At 43.7% G+C, this 9,596-nt stretch overlaps 1 protein-coding gene across 3 annotated transcripts in view; it reads left to right on the forward strand.

The window, feature by feature from the left end:
• The window catches only part of RCHY1 (ring finger and CHY zinc finger domain containing 1), a 30,615-nt gene extending 25,887 nt beyond the window's left edge, over window positions 1–4,728 (forward strand). For all 3 annotated transcript variants that reach the window (XM_058667210.1, XM_058667211.1, XM_058667212.1), the window contains one exon: window positions 4,045–4,728. In XM_058667210.1, the coding sequence (XP_058523193.1) occupies window positions 4,045–4,173 (129 nt within the window). In that variant the 3' untranslated portion in view covers window positions 4,174–4,728. The remainder of the gene's footprint in view (window positions 1–4,044) is intronic.
• The last annotated feature ends 4,868 nt before the right edge of the window (window positions 4,729–9,596 follow it).

Raw genomic sequence — 9,596 nt, forward strand, 5'->3', positions numbered from 1 at the left:
ACAGTAAGTGGCACCTTACTGTCATTTTAGTGTTGACCCAAGAATGTCTGTCTCCCCCCAACTTTAGGAACTACTCGTTTTCATTTTTCTTTCTTGAGACATTGGAATCTGGGAACTTCATATACTATATCTAAAGAATAAATAAAAATATTATGTGATTGTAAAAATTTTAGCTTCATTAACCAAAAGATAAATATCTAAGTGATTTTGAAAAATAGTGAAAATCATTTTAAGTTGTATTGTGTATCTGATTATGCCTTGGTTAATTTTCTTGCTTTTGTTATTTCCATTGTTTAGGGACAATTTTATAAAACATTTTTCTTTGCTCAAATCTTCATTTTCATTTTCTAAATTCAGAGCTACCTTAATAATTTCTTTTTTTTACATTTATTATTATTATTATCATTTTTTGATACAGTTCCATAGGCTCTTGGTATTTCCCTTATCCCAGCCACAATCTTCCCCCCCTACTCCCCACCTCCTAGTTCCTCTATATCGTTACTAAAGTATAGTTCTTCATACACAGTCATATGTCCATCATTGCGGGCATGGACAATGGCAGAGAGTCCAGCATCCTATTGTCAAGATATAGTGAACAGTTTCATTGGGAGTCCATCTTTGTCTGGAAGTAGAAATGCATACTACATTGTGTCCTCACATTGGGATGTTAGTCTCTCTTTCACAGCTACTGTACATTCCCTCAAATGAAAAGTCATAGTACAAAATCAACAATAGAAAGTAAAGTAGAAATTTACAATGCCATGAAGTTAAATAACATGTTACTAGGTATGACAGTCTCTATTACACAGCTACTATACATCCCCTTAAATGAAGAGTCACAAAGCAAAATCAACATCAGGAAGAAGAAAGAAATTAACAACACCAAGAAGTCAAATAACATGCTACTGAATAAATAACGTGTAACTGATGAAAATCAAGAATTATCTTGAAGAAAATGATGCTACTGTATGATCTATGAGTCGTTGAATGATTTAATCAAAAGAAAGTGTTTTGAAGCAATGCAACTAACCGGAAACATAAATCCCTTGCGATATAGTTTCTGCTAATTTTTGTTGGTGAAGTGTGTCTCTTCTAGAAAAGAAATAGATGAGTTTTGTTTTTTAATCCAGTCTACTAATCTATGATGTTTGATTGAGCTTAAGCCATTTACATACAGAGTTAACATGTATCGGTGGTAATTTGGTCCTGTCATTTTAGGAATGGGTTGTTCATTGGTTTAGTCTTCTGTTGTCATTTTCCTGGGATGTTCTTCCCATTTGCCTTTGGTTTTGGTAGGTGCTATTCCTCTTCTCTGTGAAGAGAACATCTTGAAGTATCCTTTGTAGGGCAGGTTTGGAAGAGGCAAATTCTTTTAACTTTTCTTTACTGTGGAAGAATTTTATTTCATTTTCAAAGACAAAAGAAAGTTTTGCTGGATATGTTATCCTGGGCCGACAATTTTTTTCTTTTAGGATCAGGAATATGTCACTCCATTCTCTTCTTGCCTGTGGTGTTTCATGTGAGAGATCTCCTGTAAGTTTAATTGGCATTCCTTTATATGTTAATTGATTTTTTTCACATGCACATTTTAGAATCTTTTCCTTATGTTCAGTTGAAGAGAGCTTGATGATCATGTGTCTTGGTGAAGATTGCTTTTGATCAGGCCTGTTGGGAGTTCTGTGCCCCTCCTGGATCTTGTTTCCCAATTCTTTCTCTTGAGAGAAATTTTCCTTCATTATTCCATTAAATATATTTGTAAAACCAATTTCTCTTTCTGCACCTTCTGGGACTCCCATAACTCTTACATTTGGCCTTTTAATAGTGTCTTTCAATTCTTGAATCTTTTTTTGGCCTGATCCAGCTCTGCTTCCAGCTTTTGTTTGCTTCCCCCTGTTTACAGGAAATATCTTCCAATTCTGAGATTCTTTCTTCTGCTTGCTTCATTCTACTTTGGAGACTCTCCACTGCACTTTTAATTTGCTCTACTGTGTTCTTAATTTCTGATATACTAGCCTTGATTTGCTTTATTGCTTCCTTAAATTCTTTGAACTCTTGTATGTGCTTCTTCTCATTGTTGATCAGAAGCTTTAAAATGAGTTTTCTCAATTCTGTGTGCCCCATTTTCTCCATGTCTTCCTCAGTTAACTCTGAGGTTGGCATAGGGTTTTTCTCCTTTGCAGGGGAGTTTTCAGTAATATTCATTGTGCCTTTGTCTCTTCTCTTGCTGTTGGTCATTGTACTTCTTGGTTAGGAGAATCTTCTCCTTGGGCAGGTTTCTAAGCTGTATCTCCCACAGGTCTACTGTTCGATTTTATTGATTGCAGTTGGTACACAACTCTTTGCTTGCAGCCAGTTGTGCCACTCCCTCCAGCAAGTTCCAGGTCTGGGTTCTTATGTTAGGTTTCCACCAAGAACTCCATAGCCCCAACTCCTGGCTCACCAATCTCCACCTCCTTTGATACCGTGCTGAGGTTGCACTGTTGTCTCTACAACCTTTCTCCCACTTCCGGTTGGAGCAGGTCCCAGGATTAGAGAGACACCAGGTGTCTTATATAGCTAGGTTGTTGGTGGCGCTGATCTTGTCAGAACCTGTTGGACGTTAGGTCTGGGTGCCACACGGACCTATTTTGACCCGCTCAATGCCACAGTCAGTATTATTTTCCTGCAGGACCAGTGCAATCCATGGAACTCAGTGAGTTCTTGTGAGTTCAACACATGCACAGTTCACTGTTGTCCTCTGCAATGCTAAAGCTTTTGCCACAGTGTGCAAAATGGTGCCTGACAGAGAGTTCTTGATCTGCTGGCCTTCAGGTCTGAGGGCTACCCAGACCGCTGTCATGGGTGGAACCTGTAGAATGCCACTTTGCTGCAGTTCACTGAGCCAGAAATGAGTTCACTCCCAGCTCAGCGTATGCTCAGTCCTTTCCCTTGTTTTTGCCTTTTTAAACAAAGTGACACCCAGTTTGGCTCTAGGGGGCTGACTGGGCTGTGAAATTCATGCTGTTCTCGCACTGCCCCTCTGTGATCTGCTGCTTTGTCTCTGCTCCTGGTTAAATCAAATGGACCAGCGGGATGGACGGTTCTTTGTCTGGGCTCACCTCTCAAGTTCCCAGTGAAAGTCCCTTCCCACCTGGTTGCTGGTAGAGTTCCGGCTATTGGTAGAGTTCAGATTGATGTTAGCTGAATGATGCTGGAGTATCAGTCACTGCAACACCACACCACTGTGTCTGCAGTTTTCCTGTGTCTGTCAGTCTCCAGGTACCCCTCTGCTGTTGTTCTGTCCTCTGCTATTTCCTGGAATGTATCCTCTCTGCTTCATTCTGATTAAATGTTTCTCTGTCCGTTTAAACGTGTCCTTACCCTATTTTGCCATCTTGATTCTCTCACTTAATAGTTTCTTAGAGTTTGCATTGTAAAAATGTATTTCTACTTCGGAGCTCTTTAGACTTTCTGTTGTAGAGTAGACATTGCAACTTGTTTCTATGAAATTTAAAATACTTAATTTGGCATTAAGCCTGTGAATATAAATACAATTTTAAAAATTAAAAATGGAACTGAAGGACGGAGGGATAGGAGAGCAGGGTAGGAAGTATTATTATGTTCTTAAAGCAGCCTTCGTGGAAAAGAAGAGTAGATATGCAGGTAAACATGTATATACATGTATTTATCTAGAGGAACTATACAGTGAAGGCAAGTATACCACAGCATGAAGATACATTGCAGTATGCATCTCTACTTGTGACAGTAGGGTGCTGGACTGTCTACAGCTGTCACTCCCTACAGTGTCTTGATACACTTAACAGAAGGATGGTCTTAGGACAGTTATTGAAGGACCATATTATTGTTACAATATAGGGAATATCAGTGGGGAGGAGGAAAGGTGGTGGAAGGTGATATGTGGAAATCCCTGTGCCTATATAACTGTATCATGAAAAATAAAAATTAAAAAAAATTTTAAAGAAAAGAAATTACAGGATATTTGTTCTCTATGTAAATAAAAATATTAAAAAATGCTTAATTTGCATTAATCTTTTTACTTTTCAGATTCTCTGCAATGACTGTAATGGACGATCCACAGTCCAGTTCCATATTCTAGGCATGAAATGCAAGATTTGTGAATCCTACAATACTGCTCAAGCTGGAGGACGTAGGATCTTACTGGATCACCAGTGACCGACTTAGGTCTCACCGGAAACGCCGGCATCCTGCGTCACAGAAACGGCATTCCTTAGTATTCTGTTGTCGTAATGTGTCCTACTCTTGGCTCAGTTCCAGTTGATGTGTTTTGAACTAGAGTCATGACATACGATCAATCATATTATACATACTTAAGAATTCTAGGTGTCTATAGAATGAATTATAGCTATATCTGGGATAAAAGCCAATGTTCCTGTAGCTTGATTGGAAATTCTTTTAATGTCAGTCATTTGGAAATCAATGATGTTTGCCACTGATACATTCTTACAGAAATATGTTTAATTTCGTGGAACTTTAAGTGACACTATGCACATAAACTTCATTTCTGGTTCTTGATAAAGATGCACTTAATTCCCAGTGGCATTCTTGACTTCCAGGGCTATGTTAGCAGTGAGAATAAATTCTACCGTATTAAAATCTAATTACATGCATTTAAAAATTTTTAAGACAGTCATTTAGTGTCTGTCTATACATGAATTCTGGTGTAATAAATGCTAATAAAATTATATTAAAACATTTATAGAAAGCTTTTTTCAAACTTGTTTGTTTCTGGCTCAGAGTTTAAGTTTGATGATGTAAAGTTGTCTTTCTTTTGAGATATTCATCTGTAAGAGTAGATGGAAGAATGTTGTATAAAATAATAGTATCTTGAGCTTAGCACAATTCCCCTGTGGTTTAATCCTTGATTTGCATGCACCAGGATCCCATATGGATGCCAATTCATTTCCTGGATGCTCCACTTCCCATCCATGTCCCTGCTTATGGCCTGGGAGAGCAGTCGAGGAGGACCCAAAGCCTTGGGACCCTGCGCCTGGAAGCCTGGAGGCAGTTCCTGGCTCCTGGCTTCGAATCAGCTCAGCTCCAGCCATTGGCGGCCATTTGGGGAGTGAATCAGTGGATGGAAGGTGTTTCTGTGTTTCTCTGTATATCTGCCTTTCCAGTAAAAATAAATAAATCTTTAAAAAAATAATAAAAATAGCGAGAATCAAGATGACAAAACAGGGTAAGGACACGTTTAAACGGACAGAGAAACATTTAATCAGGATGAAGCAGAGAGGACACATTCCAGGAAATAGGATAGGACAGAATGACTGCAGAGGGGTACCTGGAGACTGACAGACACAGGAAAGCAGCAGACACAGTGGTGTGGTGTTACAGTGAGTGATACCCCAGCGGCATTCAGCGAGTGGCAATCAGCAGCCGGAACTCCACCAGCATCAAGGTGGTAAGAGGCATCCATTGGGAGCTGAGGAGGTAAACCCAGACAAAGAACTGCCTATCCTGCTGGTCCATTTGATTTGACCAGGAGCAGAGACAAAGTAGCAGGTTCCAGACAGTTGTTGAAGTAACAGGTTGGATGTCACAGTCCAGTCCATCCCCTAGAGCCAAATTGGGTGTCTTTTTGTTTAAGGAGGCAAAGGCTAAGGTACAGGACTGAGCATGCACTGAGCTGGGAGTGAGCTCATTTCTGGCTCAGTGAACTGCAACAACGTAGCATCCTACAGGTGATGGCCCACCAGAGGAATTCCCCAAGTTCGCTCACAAGTCTCACTCCCAGACCCAGATCTCATGCATGCCAGTGGGTGCTAGACCCTGACCCAGCAGTCTGCTCCCTCCCTCTTCTCCCAGTGTCGGCCTTTGTGTGTGCTGGTGGATGTTACACCGCAGCCTGCCCCACACCCAATTCTTGGGTGTGCCTCTGGGTGCTACAGCCTGGACTGTTCCCAGCTCCAGAGACTCATGAGTGTTCAGTTCAGGAACAAAGTTCTCAAGCATGCTGATATTCCAGCCAACTTTTACATTAGTTTAATATTTAGTTTAGCATTAGGTTACAAAGCTCTTATATTTCTATAATTTAGTATGTACCGGAATCATACATTGGCACTATTCACTACAATAATTCTGTATTGTAGGGGTAGTCTTCATATTACACTAAAAGTTTAGAAGCTAAAATGACATGCTTGAGTAAATAAAAGCTGCTCAGTGTTAGAGTTAGGAAGCTGATCCAGGTCTAGGACCTCAGACCTAGTTTATCACATTGCCTTGGCCCAGACTTCCATTTTGCTAAAATACCTCTAAGAATTAATCATCTGTCATTGAGAAACTCATGTGTTGGTTTGGTTTCACGTTTTTTTAGATGGCTGTTGTTAGAAATGCCTTATATTCAGAATTTGATTACATCTCTATTCCAGATCCAAATATTTAAATATGCAGCCATTCATTTACATACCAAAGTGTCCTCAAAGATTGTCCATTATGTGTCAATCTAATCCTTAAAATCTTTCAGCAGTTCTTAATCATAGAATAAAATTATAGCCACTGGTAATTTGTATGCAATTCTTAATATACATAATCTTTTTGCTTGTTCCTGATTTCTGAAATATCTGTTACAGGGAAGAGGTTAGGAAAGAATGTTTAAAAGCTCCATCTTTCTTTCTTTTTTTTTTTTTTTTAAAGATTTTATTATTATTATTGGAAAGCCGGATATACAGAGAGGAGGAGAGACAGAGAGGAAGATCTTCCATCCGATGTTTCACTCCCCAAGTGAGCCGCAACGGGCCGGTACGCGCCAATCCGATGCCGGGACCAGGAACCTCTTCCAGGTCTCCCACAAGGGTGCAGGGTCCCAATGCATTGGGCCGTCCTTGACTGCTTTCCCAGGCCACAAGCAGGGAGCTGGATGGGAAGTGGAGCTGCCGGGATAGGAACCGGCACCCATATGGGATCCCGGGGCTTTCAAGGCGAGGACTTTAGCTGCTAGGCCACGCCGCCGGGCCCAAAAGCTCCATCTTTCTAAGAAAGCTGTTAAGATTTTAGTGGATAACTACTCTTTCCTGTTTATAGGGATTTTAAAAAGAGAAATTTTTAAAGTAATTGTATTTTGATGGTAGTTGTTAAGGGTGGTGAGGGTCAAGGGCTACAGGAAGGTGGATTAGATCACCATTTCCACATTCTTTTTTCTTTCCTTTCTGTATCTGGGGGAATAGGGGAGACAAGGAGAGAAGCCACACCCAGCCTCCCAAATGCCTCTGCACCTTGGGATGGAGGACAGCCACACGACACCACCCCAGGGTCCCTGATGTGGGGCATGCTGTGAGGGTCCTGCTCATGATGTTTCGATAGTTCAACAGTTCTGAATTACTACCAGTATCACCACTCCAAGCATGACAAAATCGCTCCAGAATCCATTGGTTGACAGAGTCCACCCTAGAGTTTGCCCGGATATTCACTGCCAACACTTGGCTGGGGTAATTGAACAGTTTGTTCTGTCCTCTGTTATGGTACCAGGTGCCCTCCACAGGCTGCAATGTACTGCCGTATCCTCCATGTGCACCTGGATATGCTGTCCACTGCTCTGTCTGAGCCTCTGACGAGGCCCAGCTCTGACTCATGCATTCCCCGGTCAGACCATGGAACCTGCAGTTCTTTTCATGGATGAGGTTCAGTTGTGAGGATTCCCAAAGAAGCTTCATCTGAGGTGGTCCCAGACCTAATTCTTGCGTGTGCTTGCCAATACAGGGTCTGGCACAGCCCATCGCCCAAATCAGTTTGTATATATGCTGGTAATTGCAATTGTAGGGTCAGTTCTGTCTCTAGCCCTGTCTTGTGCATAAACCAATGGATGTTGGTGTCCAGCTCAATCCTGCCCACAACATACTTGGTCCTCCTGTGAACCAGTGGGAGCTGCAGCCTAGTTGAAGCAATCCACCATACCCCCATCAGGCCTGCCCCCCTGCACTGGTTCCCATGCTTGCTAGTATGTACAGCAGATTGGTCCAGTCTGTCCCACATTCCATTCAGCTTTCACACATGCCAATGGGCATTGAAGTCTAGTTCAATTCAAGCAGCCCCACTATCCAGCCCACACGTGCTGGTGGGTGCCACTCTCTGTCTAGCCATGCCTGCCCCAGTGCTGGTTCTCATGCTCACAAGTGTGAGTGACAACCCAAAAGGGAGGTGCCCATTGTTTCCATACTGGGCTCCACTCCTACTCCTGGATCCTGCAATTTCCAGGTGGTTCTGCAGGTTAACTTGACAGAATCATTCCCCAGTGTCAGCATCTGCCAGCTGATGCTGTGGCAAAGCCCTAGCAACCCACACCCACTCTGACTTATGCATGCACCAATGGGAACAGTCAACCCAGTCTGGCCTCCCTCCGACCTAGCCTACATGAGGCCAACAGATGTTGTAGCCCTGCCTGGTCTAGTCTGCCCCCATCCCAACCCACACTCTCCAGTGGGAGTGGTGGTCCATCAGAGAAGCCCCATGCAGCCCCCCTACCAGCTTTGCCCCGTCCCCGCTCTCCTTCCCCCGGTTGTCATGTGTGCTGGTTGGGTGTTGTGGCCTGGTCTGGCATGGCTCACCTCACCTCAGTATTTGCCAGTGTGTGCTGCAGCCTGGCCGGGCCTGGCCCACCCCAATTCCAGCTCATGCTGGTAGGGGCTACAGCCTAGCCCAGCCCATCTGGCCTCCAGTCCTGGCCCTCATATGAACTGGCAGACCAATCTACACTCCATTCTGGTGCTTGCATTCACCAGTCGGTGAGATGAACTGGCCCTGCCTGGTTTGCCCCAGACCTATGCCAAATGTATGCTGCTGGGTAATCTACCCTGACCTGGTCTGGGCTGTTCCCTATCGTGGTTCTTGCGCTTACCTGCAGGGACTGTGTCCCAACAGAGGGGTTTCAACAGAGGGGTTTCTCTAGTTCCTCTATCAGAACCTCTCCCAGTGTCCGATCTTGCACACACCAGTGAGTCCATGGGCTAGCCCTACTTAGTCCACCTTCTGTCCTAGCAGGAACAGAGTGGCCTTTCCTGACTGGCTTTCAACCCATTCCAGTTTTTATTGTTGAGTGTTACAGCCCAACCTAGCTTGGTCTATGCCCACACACACAGCTCACACCTGGCTCAGCAGGGGCAAACACTTAGCCTAGCCTGTCCTACACCTACTCTGGTTCTCACGAGCACCAGTGGGTGCTGGAGTCTAGCTCAGTCTGGCACACCCTAAACTCAGTCTGTATTTGTGCTGAGGGATACTGCAGCCATGTCCAGACCAGAATGCAGCCCCTACTCTGGTCTCCATGATCACTAGTGGGACCCACAAGCAACCAAGGGCATCCCATTTGCTCCCCAACCAAGCCTGTTTGCACCCATAGACCTTGCATATGTCATTGGTTGCTTTGACCCAGCTCGGCATAGACCCTTCTCTGTTTTGGCCTTTGCCTTTGGATACTGTAGCCTGGCCTGACCTGGCCTGCCCTCAGTCCCAACTCTCATTGATGGATGCTGCAACCTGGCTCTGCTTAGTCTGCTCCCATCCCTGACTCATGCAAACTGGTAGGTGCAATAGCTTAGCCTGGCATGACCTGTGCTCCAGCCTGGTTTTTGCACTTGCTGGTG

This window comes from Ochotona princeps, chromosome 7 (assembly GCF_030435755.1).
Source record: "Ochotona princeps isolate mOchPri1 chromosome 7, mOchPri1.hap1, whole genome shotgun sequence".
NCBI classification, from domain to species: domain Eukaryota; kingdom Metazoa; phylum Chordata; class Mammalia; order Lagomorpha; family Ochotonidae; genus Ochotona; species Ochotona princeps.